General features: G+C 39.1%; 1 protein-coding gene across 17 annotated transcripts in view; it reads left to right on the forward strand.

Moving 5' to 3' along the window:
- The window catches only part of eif4g3a (eukaryotic translation initiation factor 4 gamma, 3a), a 72,385-nt gene that overhangs the window by 9,330 nt on the left and 42,284 nt on the right, over window positions 1-20,771 (forward strand). For 8 of the 17 annotated variants that reach the window (XM_012918143.5, XM_012918135.5, XM_012918140.5 and 5 more), the window contains exons 2-5: window positions 5,589-5,661; window positions 10,817-10,981; window positions 13,210-13,302; window positions 16,091-16,123. In XM_012918143.5, coding sequence (XP_012773597.2) covers window positions 5,589-5,661; window positions 10,817-10,981; window positions 13,210-13,302; window positions 16,091-16,123 — 364 coding nt within the window. The remainder of the gene's footprint in view (window positions 1-5,588; window positions 5,662-10,816; window positions 10,982-13,209; window positions 13,303-16,090; window positions 16,124-20,771) is intronic. The other 9 variants (XM_012918147.5, XM_076884239.1, XM_012918148.5 and 6 more) reach the window with 5 other exon arrangements.

The following is a 20,771-nucleotide window of genomic DNA, read 5'->3' on the forward strand; positions in this document are numbered from 1 at the left end:
CACTCTGTTAGAAACCTAGCTTTTATATAAATGATGGTTAGAGCTACTGAGAGATGCTACACACTCATGATAGCCATTTGTCAATGGCAGTCCCACCTAAAAGCCCAATCACAGAGTAATTTTCTTGACTACTGTAATGCACTGTTTTTTGGAGTCAGCCAACGATCTCTTGCTCGTCTTCAGCTCATTCAAAATGCTGCTGCCCGCCTCTTAACTGGTACCCACAGCTATGAACATGTAACACCTATCCTGTCTTCTCTTCATTGGCTTCCTGTTCATCACAGAATTAATTTCAAAGTCCTAACACTGGTTTATAAATGCCTTAATGGTCTTGCTCCCCCATACCTTTCCAAGTTACTTCAGCCTTATATTCCTTCACGGACCCTCAGATCAGCTGACCAGCTGCTGTTGGTTGTCCCAAAATCAAGGCTTAAACGTAGAGGAGAACGAGCCTTTTCAGTTATGGCCCCAAAACTTTGGAATACGCTGCCTTTAAATATTAGACGGGCATCTTCGTTTCCTGTTTTTAAAATGCTTTCGAAAACACACCTTTTTTGGATAGCGTTCAGACTGGCTTGAGTTGATATGGTTTTTATGGGTTTTATTATGTTTTATGTGAGTGTTAGTGGTTGTATCTTGTGTTTTACCCTGTGTTACTGTACAGCACTTTGGGCAAACCTTTTGTTTTTAAACGTGCTATATAAATAAACTGGATTTGGATTTGACATCTTTTCATTTGGTGGTTGGTCACCAGTGGTCATTTTAAGCTTGGTAAGAAGCATCGCCCTTTATTGTATATACCATTCACTCATGGTTCAGTGAGTGGTATCAGTACCTCCAATTAGTTGTCTCTTTAAAGTTAAAGAAAGTTTTGCCTTATGTGCATTTGGTAGTTGCTGATGCATGTTACTGAATGTCAGTCACCTTCTCTTTATGCCCATTACCTCCCTCGCTTGCTACCTGCTACCACATAAATGTGATGTTTTGCTGAATAAAACTTGAAACTAGCTGACAAGAACAAAGGTAAAATTAAAATTTTATTGAGGTCACAAATAAAGGCAACCAACTGCCATTTTCTCATAGACTTATTTACTTTATTTTTAAACTAGATGAGCTTCTGGCCATTGGAAAAGAATGCATGTTTTAATGGTAGATCTGCATTGGCTTCACTTTTTTCCAGGCACGTTATGCTTTGTCCGTCTGTTTTGTTTTTCTCACAGTTTGTGGCTAGAAGTGGGAACTTTCCTGCCCATTAATTTAAAATTTGTATCTTTATAAAGAAATACAATTTGTGTTTTAGAGATCCACAACCATAGCTGCTTAAGATATGGTTTGTTACAGTTGAATCCAAAAACCTACCACCTATTGTTCATACTGTAGTGAAAGAGCAGTCTCAGCAACAGCAGTGAGAGCTTTGTGAGCTTCGCTTTTATCCAACTGTGTGTGTGTGTGTGTGTGTGTGTGTGTGTGTGTGTGTGTGTGGCCAGTGTGCCAGCAGGGAGGAGGGTTTGTATCTGCACCATCTGGGTCGTCTCCACTTGCTTCCTGTATGTCCACTTTGAGAAGGTACAGGAAGTACTCTGAAATTTGCAGGTAGTCTACGTCATTCAGACGAGCCTGTAGGACTATCATGTAATTTAACATTTTTGCCCAGCAGAATTTCCATGATGTTTATCAGTCATTGCACCACTCTCATTTCCATTAGACCCTCTCTTGCTTCTTTGTTTTGGATACTTGTCGCGATTTCTTGAAGTTGTTAACTTTATAGCTCTGATTCATTCATTTATTCAGGATTAGTTTTTTTGAGCCATATCATCCTCCTGATCAGACGTTTACTATGTGTAAAGCTGTATCTCCTCCTGTCTTCCCCTCTCTGCCTCTCGCACATTCAGCACTTAAGTGGCTTTCCAGTAAGCTAATGATGAAGCAGGGACCGCTGCAGCTTTTCCTTCTTAAATGAAGCTTATAGGTCACTGGAGGGGTCGAGGACAGGGAGTAGTGTTTGATGCTACTTTGGGATCTCAACACGAAAGATGTGTCTGTCTGTTTTAGACCAAAAATGTACCTCCCAATATAAGAAACTACACTTTCTTTTTTCCTTTTTCAGAATGAGCGACTTTTACGGCAAATGTTACTATCTCGTTATCGGTTTGTGATTATATATCCTCAAATATTTCTTGAATTTGTCCATGGGTCAAATGTGAATCCCCCCCCTTCTGATCAGCTTGATGTTATAGGTTATATTTCAGCAGCACTGGCACTCTCATTTTTGAACTGTAAGCCTTTAGATTGACATTGTGCTTGGCCTCCTTCCCAAAGCAGACAATTAATGGAGATTAAAAAAAAAGGCTAATGTCTAATTAGTGCAGTCATCTACTGATATGGTTATGCCTGATGCACACAGTAGAGCATGATTGCAAAGTGTCTGCATCCATCTGGTTGCTCGACCACCCGCATGGAGAGCTTGACATGAATGATGCACGATCACCTTGATATACCACTGCAGTATTAATTTTCTTCTACAGACTCAATAAACTTAAAATAAACCGCAAGAACTTTTAATATGGAAGGAAAACTAAGAATGTGTGAAACCACCATCATTTCTAGTTGCAGATCTAGTTGGAGGGCAGCTCAAGAGTTGGCAGTTCGTCTTGTAATCGGAAGGTTGCCGGGTCGAGCCCCGGCTCTGACAGTCTCGGTCATTGTGTCCTTGGGTAAGACACTTCACCCGTTGCCTACTGGTGGTGGTCAGAGGGCCCGGTGGCGCCAGTGTCCGGCAGCCTCGCCTCTGTCAGTGCGCCCCAGGGCGGCTGTGGCTACAATGTAGCTTGCCATCACCAGTGTGTGAATGTGTGTGAATGGGTGGATGACTGAATGTAGTGTAAAGTCCATAGGGACTAAGTAAAGCGCTATACAAATACAGGCCATTTACAATTTATAGATATAGAATTTGGCAAAACCAAAAACTTGGCCAGTTCTCTGATTAAATAAGTGTAATGGAGTATAATAATCAAACGCTCAAATTTACTCAAAACATAACAATTAAAAAGTGATCAAGCTTAAGAAATGACTAATGTTTTCCCAGCAGCAGGAAAACAGCATTTATTTATGTGTTGCCTTTCACAGAAAGAAGAGCTTTGCAGAAAGCAATTAAATGTTTTTAATTTGCATATTATCTTAAAAGAAAATGTATAAAATAAAAGCAGAATGAAATATACCATGGAAAACTTACTTTAAACTTATTATGAAGCAAACATGTAACAGGGTTAAGAGTAGCAGAATTAAAAGACCAAAGTATATATTTCATAAAAACTTGTGTGGCACAAAGCATGTTACAGAAAGGTATATCTTGGACTGACTTTTGGCTGCAGGTGATTTCCTTCTCAGACAACAGAAATCTGCGTGCTGCCTTTGAGCCGTTTAAATAGTGACTCATTCTTAGAATTTGGCGACTGTGGTCGAAAGCTTAGACCTGCCAGTTTTTGGTTAGTTTTTTTTTTCTTTCTTACCAGGTGTATCTGCCTCGTTGTCTTTTTGTCCCTCCTTAGAAGGGTTTGGAATTAAAAGCTGCTTCCAAATTGTCTCTCAGGCTTGATGGTTTCCAACCTCATCAACTCCTTTTATCACTGCTGGCATGGCAATACTGGCAGATGAATTAATAACGTCAAACCTTTGCACACCTGAGTCACACATAATCTTTTCTACATTGTGGTCAGACTTGGAAAATCATACAGTTGCACTGACAGAAATCTTGAATCTGAAAGCAAACAATGTTGTAAGAAATGTGGCGTCACTGTTTTCAAATTTCCTTCTGGCTGTAATACCGACATCCTTTAGATGCAGTTGATTGAAGATTTAGAAATGGCATTTGTGTCAGTCTATGACTGACACAAATGCCAACAAAAAAAGTGTTTGTTGGAGTAGTTAACACTAGGAAGCTTGGTTACCAGCCTATATTCATGAACTGTATGGGTGTGATGTAAAGACACTTCTAAGTTTAAAATCTCAACACAAAGGGAGGTTAAAAAAGAGTAACTTTGAACTAATTTTTTACCATTGCAACTTAGAAAATATTGATGTTAGTCACATTTCCTAGAACACTGAGTAATATCATTAAAAATGTAAGGACAAAAGATTCAGTTTCTGAGTATGGTGGTATAAAACGAAGAGATGCTCACGGGAGAAGCGTGACATATTTGCTTAAAAGTACTTTGTTTCATTTTCTGTGTATAGTTCGTATTTTTCGCCTACTTTCGAATGCTGCATTTCTTGGATGTTGCTTTTCTAGTTATCATGTGTAGTCTGCAAATCATTGAAGAATCCTGTCATGTGGGAAATGTTTGCTGTCTGGCTCTCAAAGCACCAATAAAAAGAAGGTGAAAACTGTAAATGCCATCTTCCACGTAGTTTTTGTACTCTTCCTCACATAGACTGTCAAATCATTGTGATGGGACTGAGCTTCTAATTACTCCTAACATCTTTGTATGTGTGTAGTGTGGGTGGGTGTGGGATTTTTTTTTTTTCTTCTTTTTTTTTTGTCTTCCTTCTCCAAATTCCTCGGTAATGAAACTGATAATGCTTCCTGCTGTGCTTCCGTGTTTTGATTCGCAGCCTTCTCTTTAAATAATTCTTTTCACTCTGTCTTATCTCGTTACGAGTAGCAGTGCTGGCAGGGGTCCCAGAGAGATGACGGGCCCTGCAGGCAAGAGCAGGACTAAGGAAGGGAGTTTAGGGCAAAGGGAGGTGTGATTTGGGTGAAAGGAAGAAAGCCAGACGTTCGGTTTCCCTTAAATCATGTGATCAGCAGTGTGTGAGCCTGTCTGTCGCACACAACTGCCTGAGCAGGTTACTAAACACAGGCCTTCCCTTTTCTGTATGGATTTTACACATTCCCCCTTTTATCTCTTCTAACATCTCAGTGATGTCTTCATTTATTATATCTTTCTTAAGCTTTAAAGAAAGTGATCAAATACTCTGGTTTCACTGCAAACAATTATTAAACCCTCGAGTGTTATAGATTTTCTTTTGTGCTATGTTGTAGTTTTTGTTTAACCTCTTATTCTTCACACAGCTGAAGGTGAAGGGAATTAATATTAAATGTATTTTGCGCTGTGCTGCCAAATAGTTGTTTCAGTCCTCACTCTTGTGCTCCAGCTGCCCCCCAGCCTGAAGTAGCACAGAAATCCATTTCAGATTTTCCCTTTAACTCTTGCAAAATGGTGAAGGTACATAGTGTACTCTCAGAGATGGGGCATTTTAGGCGGGGTTTGTATGGTTGGAGGGGGGGGGGGGGATCCTTGAAATTGAGCTACAGGACATGGGGTCTGAGGGAAGCCCTCTGATGATCTGAATGTATTTAATTAAATTAAACTGCAGAACATTTTTCAGTGGATTTGTGGTTTTTTTGTTGTTTTTTTAACTCTTAAACATAACAGATCAGTTCTCTTTGCATGCTTTAATCAGCCATATTTAGACTCAGCAACACATCTTCTAAAATATGACAGGAATCTTACTTGTCTGTGACCTAGCAGGATGCCAGTTTTTATCTCCTGTTGCTTGAAGAACTTCCCTTAACATCCTCTTTCCAGAATCCCACGGGTTCAGCCATCACTGGACGAACGAATCTTCCCTACACAGCCTGGAGTCGCTGCAGTCTACAGCGTGAGTCACTGCATGCAGCCCCTCTTTTCAGACACTGTTACATTCATATCCACCTGTATATACTGTATGCTGCAGTGCATATGCAGGAAGGTTACACTTTAAGTAAAAACACACACTGAAGACTCTGATTTGTTGTACTGACTTTATGCTTTTGCACACACTTTTATTATGGTCACATAAGTCACACAAATTATTGCTTATTTTAATTTGGTTACTGAATTTAATGCGGTTGTGTACAACCATTCATTCATGAAGGTAAAACCTGAAAACATATAATAATTTTTTTGTAATATGGAATTATGTCATTCTATTTGTTATGTATTATGTCATTGTAATTTTGTGGTGTAGTGGTTAACACATGGAGGAGACGCAAAACCCGGCCTCAAAGCTCACAAGCTGCTATACTACTAGGATTGTGTCAAATTAACATGTGGATGCCTCTGCTATTGTGACCGCTTGGGGAAATAAAGGAACAGCTGAAAATACCATTATGTATCATAGTTGATAAGAGAAAATAATCATTCCATTCTGCTGATGTCAGTATGTTTTCATAAAAAATATTCTGTATTTGGTATTTATTGCCAAATTTTGGTGCCTTTAACCAGTGAGCTAGAAGAAGCAAACTGATGGCTGACCTCCTGGCCCCTCTGTGTGTTTTTACCAAAATGCTGTTTTCCTAGGTTTACACACCAACATTGGTATGGGTTGTTGGGAGTTTAAATCTGAAGCTTTACAGTTAACCCCGAAAACTAGTAAAATGTTCCAGGTATGTATTACAGGAAGAGAAAGACTTCCTGCTGACTCGGCACTCCTCTTTGCCTGTGAAATTAAAGTGAAAGTATTTAATATGTGCGGTAGCAAAAAAAGGGGGAAAAAAGATACTTAAAATTAAGGATGGACAGATCCAGAATTTTCCAGTTGCTGTACAATGTTGTTATCATGGCCTCAGCTCAATACCAGAGTTATTCACAGCCCAGTACCGCATTATTCAAGTTACTTGTACTAGTTGGCGTTTTTTCAGCTCGGTGTAAGAGCAGTAGGCTGCTTCATACTCCTGTCTTACAGTTGTACTCGTTTTTCCTCTTCCTGATGTCACTCTGTTTCACTTTGAGTGCAGAATGGAGCTGAATTCCTGTCGAACTGACAAGAACATGTCATACTAAAAACGTTCCAAAATGGACATAATATGAATGAGAGTCAGAAAGACAGACAGAGATAGCATTCCTCTCCTTGTTGTGTGAGCTTTGCAGTCATGTCCACTTACACGGCCTCAGTTTGCAGTTAAGTACAAAAGTGGAAAAGTTTTGTAAACACATGAAGAAAATCTGTTGCTGCTGCAGGCGTGAAGAACCTCCACACTGCTGCCTTTTGCTGTTAGCATCCTCATACTATTTATCTCCCAGCTTTATGTGGCACAGTAAACAATTTAAAGTTAAATTGAGTAGATTGGCTTGTTGTTACCCAAAGCTGTTCAGTAGGTTAATTTACCTGTCAGTTTGTCATTTTATAATGATGGTGCTACAACATCGCACAACATTATTTGTAGCAATAACAAAGAGAAGGCTTTATGCTGAAACGCAGCAGCAATTTCGTCAGCATGGTGACTGTAAACACTTTCTAACCAGAAATCTTTTTTACTCGTTTCGATGTTAAGAGTGCCAAAGACTATAATGGTGGAGATCCTGTTTGCTGTCAGTCCAGTGTTTGACATTAGGATTGTATGAAACTGGGCAATAATAATACAAACTGTGCAAACATGCATGTGTGCTTGTAATTTAAAAGAGCACATACGTGTAAGGAAATTCTTTTGTGATCAGATCTCAGCAGGCCTGATCTGCAGATTGGTTCCCTCAGGGTACCTCTGCCATTTACTGACTCCTTCAGGAATTAATTAACATTTTCTTCATCGTATCTTTGTCATGATAATATTTACATAATTTGTAGTGCGTTTCTGTTGTCACATGCCTGGAGCATAAACATATGAGTTAGGAGGATTTGGTAGACAATTAGATTTGCCTGAACTTTAGAGGCTGTGTATTGCCTGGTAGTCGGTGACCAGCCACACCTACTGTGCCTCTCTAAAGACAAAATAAGCCCAGCGTAGCAATCTTAATGAGGCGAGCAGTTAGCAGAAAGAACAGAAACTGTGCCTATTGTGACACACCTTGTGAATGAACAGAATAGGAATAGTTTTTTTTTGGTTTTCAGCTTAGATAAGAATGATGATTTTCCAAGTCTCCCTTTTTGTTTTTCATTGTGTTTCTGTTTTCAGCTTAATTTTTGTAAAATGTTAAACAGAAACACAAGTCACCAAAATACACCAACATCAGTGATAGAGTTGATGCATTAGGTATCTGAGATTTAAAAAAAATATCATCTTGCATCTAGCATTGTGTATTAAAAAGTTCTTAAAAGTCACTTCTGTGGGTAGATTACTGGAGAATGTGGAGGAATCTAACTTTCATTCATATCAAGATATTTGATCTGTCGGTTCTTTCACAGAAAAAGAAAATAATAATTTGTTTCACAGATTTCAGATTTTGAAGCTCTTTCTTTGAGTTCTCTTTTAATTTGGTTGTTCTATAAACATGAAAGAAGAACATGATCACAGTCTGAATGCCACAAGATTGTATGGCGTGCACTTGTGCGCTTAACATTACCAGTATTGCTCTTGCTGAGCCAGATGGAGGACTGGGTCAAAACTTGGCCTCTTGCACTTGATGGAGGTGTATTATATCATTATGAGCAGCAGAGTTGCCAGTGCTCTGACCAGGACTACCTGCCCTGCTGTCAACAACCTTTATTGTACTTACAGTACAATTTTATTTTACTTTCACCTGTCCGCTCACCTCTTGCCCCCCTCGCCCACGTACTCAGTGAAACAGAGCAAACCCAGGAAGATTAGCGTGACCACAAATATCAGCAAAAAGCATTTTTGCTAGCCCTGCTCGATTCTACTAGAAATATAATCAATATGTGGCGAGCAGCGATTAGATTTGTTTGAGCGCTTTCTGAACTATTCAAGGCAAAACCAAACCACCTGTGCCTGTTGTGCAACACCTTGTGAATAAACAGAATAAAATTTTCTTTTTCCTTTTTTTTCTTCTTTTTTTTGGAAAATGCTTGAAAAATACTGCAGATCCAGGAGCAAGTGCTAGGCTGAAAATAGACAAAGAACTAATGTATAAAAATCAGCAGTGTTCGCTTGTTGCAGGCTGCAGGGTTTTGAATGTTTTTCTATGTTGTCGCATGATCTAGTCACATGACTGTTATGTCAAAACCAATTAATCAGCCTGATATTGATTTAACAATTTATATAAAGAGAGTAGCCATTATAAAACGTGATGCTTTCCCCCCCCTGTAATTAATTCAGCTAAATATTGATGTCTCACATAGACTCAGTTTATCATTGATTTTTACATCATGCACTCATGCAGTTTTTAACATTGGATTTTCTTGAACTGTAAATATAATTCAACAGAAAATGGATCAATAAAAAGTGATCTGAACCAAACTTTGGCACAGCCGGGCAGGGAGTGAATTTAGGATTTTTTGGGTGGGGCAGCTAAGTGTAATGGTACATGCGTTGAATTTAAAACTCAAGACAGTGTGTCATCAATTAGAGAATCACTGTAAAAAACAAATGTGGCTCGATTATTCTTTCATCTCAATCTTGTTTTCATAAACTTTGAAAGCCGAAATGATCGCTGAAAATCAAATTTGATTAATCGCAGCACCCTCAAATAGATGTTAACGGATATTTAATGAAAGGAGGGCACATAAACAGGGTAAATAACAAAAAAGGGTTGTTGTTTTTTAACCTTTTGATTTATTAGGGGAAAATGTGTCTATTTTTACAGGGTCTGGCATTTAACAGTACGCTAGAATTGACCTTTTTTTCTGACACCACACTGAAGATGTTTCCTGCCCTGATAACATTTCTGAATTGTGGAAGGTACAGTAAGCAGCTGCACATTAGACGAGGAAATGCTGTGTGCTTGGAGATGGGCTGTTCAGCTGTGAGCTTTGTTTATTCTTTGCAACCTGACAACACTGAAAACATTGGAGGCTTTATGAGATTTTTCAAGCTCTCAAGAAAGTTTTTGGGGGGGTTAAAACTGCAACAATGATGACACTGGTGGAAATAAACGGCACTCGTTGCATGAAGCTGTTGCTCTGTATGGTGATAGTGGGGTTTACTCAGCCGCTCTTTCTTCTCTTCCTCCTCATGTACAGCCCCCATACAGTTGCTTACCTCCCCTCCCCCATCCCATCACACTGTATGTCCTCAGAGTCAGTCACTTGCCTGAAGCAATGCAGGCTCCTCCCCTGGTAACAGCAGCTAGATTAGTTGCTTTATCCCAGGTCATCTGAGGGAAGTGGGCCACACAGTGGAGATGCAGAGATACTATAGAGACTGTGCAGAGTATTGGCTATAAAGGTTACAAACATTTGAAGTTGAGAGTTTGTAATTTTAGTAGCAGAGTTTTTAAATCTCTCAACATAGAAAAGCAGCCCTTGTTAGAGGAGAAAAAAAGAGAAGAGGGAGGCTTGCCTAGCTTTCCATTTCCCCTCCTTGTCTGCTTACTGATTTCTTCCTGCAGTATCCTGTCTCATTCCCTGGTGTTTTCAGGCCTGCTGCAGCAACAAGCAGCACCTGCAGTGGGGCCAGCCCATAGCTACAGCTGCCAAGGCCCATCCTGCCACACCACAGAGAGCTGAATAAAAAATCTCAGCTTTGTCTGATACTGCTCACCGCCGGTACCCACCCTGAACCCTTCCCTGTGGCTCAAGCCTGTTTGACATGACTCACTTCTATCTGTTGCACAGAATATTCTCTATCTATCACAGATTATTTGACCCAGTTTTGCCATATGAGGCCCAGACATACTTGCACAGCAGGCTACAGAAGAGGCCGCAGTCGAGTTTTTAGCAAAGTGCAGCAGCCTTCAGCAGCCATGCATGTTTGAAGGTCTTCACCTCTGCATAAATACAGGGGCTAATCCTGCTGCTTGAGCGCTTAATTTACATCCCTCAGCAGGAGGGAGGACTAATGACCTGTGGAGCCCCGCCACTGCTGTTCCTCCTCTGCACCAGCCTGGCATAATATATCATTTTGTTTAAATCTTTAATTTTACTGCTTCATTTCATACAGGTGTCCAGGCATGGTCCTTCTTACCCTGCTCACGACATCACAAAGGGACACACTAATTTGCCGGGCACCCCGCCTGGTCATGCCCATTCCCCGGCGCTCTCTCAGGTATCAGTACCCACAGCTTCCCCATATCGCTACCCTAAGGGCTGGGAGGCAGGCGGAGGGGTGAGTTTGTCACTGTGACCGCCGTCATCCTCTCTGCATTTTCATGTTTATTGTGAAACGGGTTCAGTGTGTCCACATAGAACAACTATATTTCCACATTTGATGTGTGTTAAATTGTATTTATTTATTTTTTTTATACCTGTAGACACCCTGTATTAGTTTTGGTCATGTTGCCTACACACTACCCTTTGTTCTTTTGTTCTCCTTTCTTACGTCAGCCTTCATTTTCATGTTTGTCACTTCTCTAATTTCACAACATTTCTAATGCAGCGCTAAGTCATGTGTGCATGAGTGTCTTCTTTTAATGAAATTCACATGATTACATGATGAACACCGCCACAAAATCTAAGAGAGCAGGTCTTGCGCACTGCTGCCTATAGGAAAACATCCATCCACTGTTTTCTACACACAGTACCTGCTTAATCTTGACAAGGGTTCCAAAGTTAGCAACCTCAGCATGGATCTGGCAAAAGGGAGATAAACAGTCCGGCCTGTTGATTTTTCCAGTCTCCTATAGGGCTTATGCGTACTTAGAAAGAATGTTTACTTGACCTGTAAGATTTTGTGAGAGAATTAGAACACAAACTCAACCTTATTATGAGAGTATTATTAAGTTATGTTGGATTAATTCACAGTTTTATACTGATAATTATGTTTAGAAGCTTAAATATTAGTTATTTGACATTTTGTCCCACTGGTCAAGTAAGCAGTATAAAAAGCAGTTCTATAAAATATTTGATTGGTGTTGGGGGCTTGTTAAAGCGGATGTATTGTCCTAATTTCCAGCTCTATCTGTAGAGTAGATGCATTATTTGACAGGATTTATCTTATGGCGAACCTTAGTTCAGCTCCTCAATTCACCTTTTGTTTGAAAGCAGTTTTAGCTCCATCCCCTTTAAGCAAACTGTATTTTAATTGGCTGCCCAACACAAACAAAAGGTTTAAAAAGCTGGTGGGTGAGGCGAGATTAAGGGCATACCTTATGTCAGGGGTGTCAAACTCCAGGCCTCGAGGGCCGGTGTCCTGCAGGTTTTAGATCTCACCCTGGGTCAACACACCTGGAACAAATGATTAGTTCATTACCAGGCCTCTGCAGAACTTCAAAACATGTTGAGGAGGTAATTTAGTGATTTAAATCAGCTGTGTTGGATCAAGGACACATCTAAAACCTGCAGGACATCGGCCCTCGAGGCTTGGAGTTCGACACCTGTGCCTTATGTGGATCGCATCGTTTGACACTTTGGTCAGTACTCTATTTGTATGACAGGAAGGAAAACAAAAAGCAAATAAATCCCCTTTAAATCGAGATATGCATGTGTGTATGAATCCATATATGCCATGATCACAGTAGACATACTGTGACCGATTTTATATTTGAGATTTAGGCATGGGATAAATATTGGGTAGAAATCCAGCAAGGACGCTTTCCTCTCTGTCTGTAACTACAGTAAAATCCTAACCCGTTTGATGGAGATTGGGTGAGGCTATGACAGAATTTACAAGGGCAAAGCAGAAATAAATCAGAGTTGAGCATTATGAGAAGATTCACACGCTTGTCGCTTTTTAGTTAGGTACTGCATCCAGGTGCTTCCTCTTTTCATTTTGAAAAACCCCTAGATGTATACAGGTAACTTTGTGAAAGGTCAGTCTATTAATCACAAAGACATAAACAACATCAGTGACACTGCTGCTGCCTTGCTGCTTTCACTTTAAAGCATGTTGACTCTGTGACTGAGCTTCTCTGGAAGAATGTGACAATGCTTGCAAGGAATCCAGTTCTTCCTTTTTACCGTGGTAAACTAATGGCCCACTGCCTCACCCTAAAGCAGCTCTAGTCACTCACCAGCCTTTCTATAAATAGTTTTGTCAGCCAACACAAACTTAAATTATCACCATCACACCAGCAGCACGATGAAGAAGAGTACGCAGATCTGCTTAAACCCACCTCTGCTTAGCTCCACTGCACACTAGATGAAAAATAAAGGAACACAGGATTTGCAGTCCTTGGGGGTACCAATTATCTTTGCACAGTACATAAACCCTGATTGAAAACACTTTCTCCCAGCTACACCCAAAATTATTTAGTGCTGTGTTTTAGTGTGTTGTCTATAGTTTAGGTCCTTTGCAGTGCACTTTCTCTTAAATGACTAGGGACTGATTGCTGCACATTTTTTGCTCAGTATACATTAAGCCTTCTTTTTTTCTGTTTCTATTTCTTCTTTTTACAGTCTCCATACAACCCTGGGCAAAATGCTGGCTCCGCACCTTTAGTGTACTCTCCCCAGACGCAGCCAATGAATGCACAGCCACAGAGTCGCCCGGTGAGTGCCACTCTGGTGCTGGATTTACAGCACACCTGCCTCCAAGAACCCAAACAGTTTTGTGTTTTAGTGGAACTCTGTTTTATAGCTTTACGAAGAAAATCCACGTAAATTGATGATTGATCTTAGCTTGATTGTGGCACTGAGGTACCTCGATACAGGCTATATTTATTTAATAAGGTCTCCCTCATTTATGGGCTTGTTGTTGGTGGTAACATATTGGAAATGAGTCCCTTTTGGTGTATTTTTTTTTTCCTCCTTTCATCTGCATTTAGTACTTTATACAGTTACTGACAGTGAGAAATAGTAGGAAATTAACTTTTAGCTACAGGAAAGAAAATTCAGATCAGTCCTGGGATCAGTATTTTTTATCATGTTTTGAATAATCAGAATTCAGATGTTGCAGTTAGTGAGAGTAAGTAAGAGCTGTTCAGGTGTTGTCAGGTGTGTCATCATGTTAAATTCAGGCTTTTCAATACAATTCTTGTGCAGAATAAAGGAATGTAAATTACATCAAAGTGGCAATTCTTTATCTAAGCTTTACTCACTTTCTAAGGGAAGCTTAAAGTGGACCTGTTGCGCTCATTTCTAGTTCCGTTTATTTTATTTTTTGACTTTCCTACAATGGCTTTGCATAAAAACGATTACTTGACTTGTACTGGGTCCCATAGTTCTGACTGAAATGAATGATTTCACCTCCTTTCCCTTTAAGGTCAACCTCCTTTTAAGCTAAATTTCATCTGATTGGCTGCCTCTCACAAACAGAAGATTTAAAAAGCATATGGGTTCTGTTTTTCTCTCATAGGGATTACTTATGGATATGCTTACCTCATTAACAACTATGACATGTTTAATGTGAACATCCAACACTGTAAGAATATATACACAAACTCCAATTCTAAAAAAGTTGGAATTTATTTACATTTAAAACAGAGCACAATGATTTGCAAATCTCAACACCCATATTTGATTTACAAAAGAAAATAGAAATCATATCAAATGTTTAAACTGAGATTTTAAGAGTTTGATGACAAATTTTAGCAGCAACACATTTCAAATAACTTGGCTAAAAAAGCAAGTGGTACATAAAAGAAACCGCTAGAACTAAAGCGGAAAACTGTTTGCAATCAGAAATCAAAATTTGAATCTTTTTTTGGAAAACATTGACGCTACATCCATCAGATTAAAGAGAAGGACCATCTGGCTTGTTATGAGTGCTCAGTTTTAAAGTCTACATCTCAGATGATTTGGGAATGCATTAGTGCCTATAGAATTTGAAGCTCGCACATTTGGAAAAGCATCAGAGAAATATCTGCTGTCATCTAGATGATGTCCTTTTCAGCAAAGCCCTTGCATTTTTCAGCAAGACAATGCTCAAGGCTTTGTAGTAGAAGAGTCTGATTGCTGAACTGCCCTCCATGCAGTCTAGACCTTTAAATAACTGAAAACATTTAGAGCATCATGAAATGAAAAAATAAGACAAAGAAGACCCAGAACTGTTGAGCAGCTAGACTCTGTAGAGTAGGGTGTCAAAACTCTAGCAACTACTGTCCTCAGTTTCCAGATGTTTACAGGTGGTTGTAAAAACAAATCCCAACATTTTTGAGACGTGTTGCTGCCATCAAATTCAAAATAAGCTAAAATTTGCTTGTTAAAAGTTAAATTTTCCCACCTTATCATTTGATATGTTTTCTGTATTGTATTGTGAATAAAATACAGGTTTATGTGGTTTGCAAGTCGGGATGGGACATGATATGAATTTAGCTTTGTGGTCAAATGTTTGAGCATGTTGGAGGTATTTCCCCCCTTTGTTGTGATCAAAGCTCTGCTTGTGTTGCAAGTGAGCCTCACGTCCTTTTTTTTTTTTTTTTTTTTTTTTGGAGCGCTTCTCTTGATGCCACCTTGGATACTTTCCAAACCAAAATATGGAGCGTTTACATGACGTCGTAATGCAAATGCATCAGACGTCAGTGGAACAAATAACCAGGATCGTTAGGCAGGCAGATGAACAATTCCAAGGAACTGAACTTCTAGATTGCAATCTCTATTTGCAAGTAACTGCAATTTTTCTTTTTATTTTAGAAATCATTCCAACTTTTTTTGAATTGGGGGAAAAAAAACAGAAAACCATCATAGGTCCATTTTAAGCTTGATATTAACTACCAAGCAGGTCTTTTGGTTTTGCTGGTGGTTCTGCTTCTCTTTGACTGAAATATATATGCCTGAAATGTTCAGTGTAGTTGAAAGAAAACCTTTAAAGCAGGAATGATCTTTAAAAAAAAAAAATCTTACCACAAAAAGCTTAGAAGAAAATATTTCAGTATAATATTGTCTCATTTACTTTGTTTGTAAGTCTTTCTGTATCAGAAGAGCATAGCTAACAGGAAATAAGTCACTGTCCAGTAAGCCTTGTTTTAAATTCTGCCACTTAAGCCATTTTATTTCACTGCAGTATGCCTTATACAATCAAATGTATTTTTTCTGCATTTGACATTTACTCACAGTGTCTTCGCTGGCCTTAAAATCTGTTATATTCAATGTGGTAGTTACAAGTAACAATTGCAAGCTATTATTTGCAAATGCATGCTGTGACTGAGAACTAGTGTTGAATCATGTGCCATGTGTCTCTAAAGCTTTGTAGCTCTGTGGTTTTGTGTTGTACTTCCAAGCGTCGGCTTCCATTGCTCATCTTATACTGTATCTGTGTCTCTCTTATGCTCTCTCTTCTCCCCGCTTTGCCATCACTGCTTCAATCTCCTTGCTGGACCTCTCCTCCCTCCCCCACCAGTTTGCTACGGGCCCTCGACCAACCCACCATCAGGTAATTTACCCCTGCTGTACGCCCCTCCTGCTCCCTCTCTTGCATCATCATCATCATCAAAGCAGTTTGCTGGGCCCTGTTGGCAATGGCCTGTTTGTGGGGCGTCTGCTGTTCCTTAGGAGAAAAATAGTCTCAGATTTAAAAGCCTTCAAGAATCTTGGAAACAGTTAAAGAGGGTTTAATTGTCATGGGATGTTTCCGTGCTGCTAGTTAATCAAGATATCCAGTCAGGTGCACCGAGCTGTTTCCTGATTCTTTTTTTGAACTATTCATGTTTATTTTTATGTTGAGGGTGAAATTAGTTCCTTCCAGTAACTGTTATTTGGCCTTTATCAGCTTTTAATTTATTGATTCCTTTGGGTTCTAAGTGGAAAAAGTAGGATGTTTTGCACAAGATTTTGCAAGAAACCTTGACATTTAATGCTTTTTAAATTATATAACTTGGTTAGTTTATTCAGTTTTGTATTTTCTCAAACACACATAGTCTACAGCAGAGTACAGACCAACCACTGTTATTCATTATATTGACAGTTTTGAAAGCGATTCTGTCTGCATATTAATTTTTGTTTTACCTTATGCTTTAAATTAGGAATTGTGTTTAGCCACTTTGTTTTAGCACCTTCAATTTAAAATAGAAATATTGGACACTGCATTCAAATTTACAATTTAGGTTGATATCAATACAGAAAGGACTGTGTGGTAGATGATGACCTTTTAAATCAGTTATTAAAGTTTAGGTGTTTAAAAGTAGTCAGAGTGAAACTCATCAAGTCAGACAAAATTCTCATACTTAACGGTTTGCGGCAAATGCTTTTCAGTCAACGACTGCTTGAAGTCTCGGGCATAAAGTCGTCATCAGACGCTTTGTGTCTGAGAACACAGACTGCTTTTGTATACCTCTGCATTCATCTGGTTGCTTCCATTAGCAGTGAAATCATCAATAAATGCCAGTGTGAGAGCGCTGTTAGCAGCCATATATAACCACGTTGGCGAGCTTTGGTTTATAAGTTCTACATTTTACTCTTTTCATAACTTTGATGGAGATGCTTTGTTGGTTCATACAATTTTACCATAGAGCTGCTGTTATCCTTCTTGGCTTACTTGGGGAAACCAAACAGCCACTCTATAAACCCATGGCACAACATGGAAGAGCCATCTCGATAGGAAAAGACTCAGCAATTTTAGAAGAGAACTGAATAGAATAGAGACAGAGAAGGCTGATTGGTTGAAAGAGGAGTGAAAGAAGCAGTCTACTGTGAAGAACCATCCTTGAACAGAGGAGGTGGCTTACCACACCAACTGTCTGCCACCTACAATGCAGTTTTGCCTTAACGCCCACTCATGTCTTGCATCAGGTGATCACAATATGTTACGTGACAGGGCGAGGCAAGGTCTGACAGTGGTTTCACCTGAAACCTCTGCTGGTAATGATCAATACTAGGTCAATGACCCTCTTAAGGGGCAACTCCCACTAGGGTTTAAATACCTGGGACTCTCCACCATTTGGTTTTAGAACTGAAGAAGCTTCTGGGATGAGAGGTGAAACGTCTTCAAGAAACTTAACAAAGTCTAGTTGCTTTCTTTCCAAGCTCCTTAGATAACCAAGCAACAATAAGTGGTAGTAAAACTGGAAATGGAGAATGTTGGTCTTCAGGGTAAAAGTTCTGAGTCAAAACATTCCAGAGAGCTCAGCTTTGACTTTGAAAGCAAACGTTCTCAGTTTTACGCTTTACTGTAGTAGGCGAGTCTTTGCAGACAAGTCAGGGTCTTCCACGCAAACCATGCTCAGCTGCAGCAGTCTGCCAGCAACCAAAGCATCCGCAAGGGGGGTTTCAGTACAGCACTGTATACCTCTTTGTAACCAGTTTCACCAGCAACCATTCAGCAATTGGTCAGGAAATATACATTTTTCCATAGTGACCTGTGGTGGCCAGATGATTGGGTGTGGGCCCGTGTGACTGCGGCCTAAGCCAAGTGTCTCTTTTGAATCATTTCATTTGACACTTTCAGTATCCATTATTTTATTTCTAATTGAATGGGAGACAATTTTTTTTAGTTTTTATAGTTTGGATTGAGTACACATTATGTTTAAAGTATTCACTCTTCCACTCAAGTGCCTTTAAACAGCAGTTGTACGACTTTATTATGTTATTAGTGAAATTGAATGGGCCTACTTTTTAAAATTAATTTGTTAATCAAACAGGTAATCTGAGGTGCATGTCAATTCTTGCTCTTCTTTGGAGCAGACATCAATCTGACACCAAATTACTAATTTCATAGTAGAGAATTGTTGTGATAATCTTTACCTTAGTTTTAAGGCATTTCTCCAGTTTTGTTAATGCAAACAGGACAATTATGATATTCCACCTAAGCTCTTGGATAGAATATATTTCCTAAAAACAGAAATGGGAACATTACATGCTCATGTGGCTAAATCTGTCATATTTTTGGAATTCGTTCCCACTATAAATACCAAGATATTGCTTTTTTAACTTCTTTTTCAGTGTTAAGACAAGGTAGTGGTCAGGTAGGCTGCAGTCAAGAAAAGAGCCTAGAAAAATTGTGTGTGGATTGGCCCCATCTTCCTGTGGTGATAGCTGATACCTGTGTAAATAACACTGTGGATCCTGTTAGACTGTAGACACTGTGTAAACCAAAGTCAATAGGAGGCATGTTGATGTGTTCATGTCTTGCAGTTTGGGATTTATGATGGTGTTTGTGTATTACCTTGTGGATGCTAAGAGTCTTAGACATGTCTGGGTTCTGACATTCAATCCATGTGGCCTGCTGTTATCTTTGTGTTTGTTGATTCACACCACTATGATTCATGCAGCTGCCCGTTTATGAGGTTGATGTGTTATTCACACCCACTGGTCCACAAGATGTGCCCCCTGTCACTTGCTGTGTAACATCCTCACCTTCTGGTTGCTTCAGTGTAGACAAATTTCATATAGTCTATTAATAGGATGGTATCAAAGTGGAACCGGCGTGTTTACTGGCACAAACACAGACGCACGCACACATAAACAAGTGCACGCTCTGGCTGTCACAAATTGGTGCTGAAATTTCTTGTGCCACCACGGAAGTGGAATCGGAAAGAAGGAGGAGACAAACAGTGGCCTTTTATACCAACAGAGAAAACGGCTATTGTTTTAGTGAAACACACTCAATGCACTGTAAAGTGAGCATAGAGATCCAAACATTTATTTGGTCAGAAGATAAGTCTGTCTACAAATAAGCATGATTTTTACTTGCTGTTATGATTTTCAGCACATCTTCTGTCTGTATGTGTGAGAACCAAAAGAGCAGAGTTATTGGAGATTAGTTACCACTAAAATAAACATTTGTTTGCTTGAGAGTTTCTCACTGTAAATGACTCTGTAAACCTGAATTTTCAAAAATCAAAGGTTTTATTTGTATTATTTATTTATTAGATTTGAGCTGTCAAGCATGTTGATCTCATAGCAATAAGGTCCTGGGTTTAAATCCATTGGCTCCTGGGAGCTTTCTGTGTGGACTTTTGAGTTTTTATGTTCTCCCTGTGCCTGCGTGGGTTCTCTTACACTCCAGATTTAATTTGATCATTTCAGTTTAGTTTTTTTTAGTATGAGTTTGTTTAAAATTCATTAGTTTTAGTTATATATTTTTTAAAATCATCATACAAGGGTTTTTTCTCAGGGACAAGATTTAGGAAAATCAGAAAAGATAATACGACATAATGACAGCACTTTGAAAGCAGTTGACTCACTGTCATGCAGATATCTTAAATCTCATTAAACATGCACCAAAGTCTCCTCAGGCTGGTTGTGTTGATAAATTTGACCAAACCAAATCCAAAAGATGAAAATTAAGGACATTTCCTCTATATTTTTAATTTAGTTCGTTTTCTAAGTTTGAAAAAATGTTTCAGTTTTTTCAGTTAACTCAAATATTTTGTCATAGACTAAAAACTAAAGTTAGGTAAGTTTAAATAACCCAGTGACCCTAAATGGTATGAAGATACTCACTTTCAGCATTTTCTTTTGAGTTTGAGGAGTTGGTTTTAGCAATATGTTAAAAATAGAAGTATCACAGTAAAGTAGTTCTGTTAAGAGAGAGACGCAGTACTCCTGAAGTAAAGTCTGTGGGAGAATTCTCCAGAGGGACAGCAGTGGCGAGAAACGCTATTATTAGAAGGACTTTGTTAGCAAGGTGAATCTATTGAATGTACGACTGCATTCTCCAGACACAGATACCTGCTAATTAGTGCTAAATAGCACAATTACTGATACAAACCATATTGGAAAAAAATGCCAAACAAACTGGTCAAAAATATGTATTAGGGGACTAATTCGAGTGGCTGCTACTTAACTATGTGGTAGCTGCATTGAAGCAAAAAAAATTAAACCATGAAGTTAATGAAATGCAAAAAAAAAATAATTATTAATGGCTAGAAGAAAAGAACATTGTCATACACATCATGTGCTTTATGTTTATTTCTTTGCAAACTAAATGAATTAAGGAATGGTAGGGAATGGACCAAACCACTGCGAGGCAAATCATCTGCAAGGATGAGTACATTTTCTAACTGTGAAACGTGTTGTTTTGCATCTATAATTAACACCAGAACTGTTATAATTATCGTTGTCATTGTTTAACATGTACATAT

The sequence above is a fragment of the Maylandia zebra genome, linkage group LG5 (assembly GCF_041146795.1).
Source record: "Maylandia zebra isolate NMK-2024a linkage group LG5, Mzebra_GT3a, whole genome shotgun sequence".
Lineage (NCBI taxonomy): Eukaryota > Metazoa > Chordata > Actinopteri > Cichliformes > Cichlidae > Maylandia > Maylandia zebra.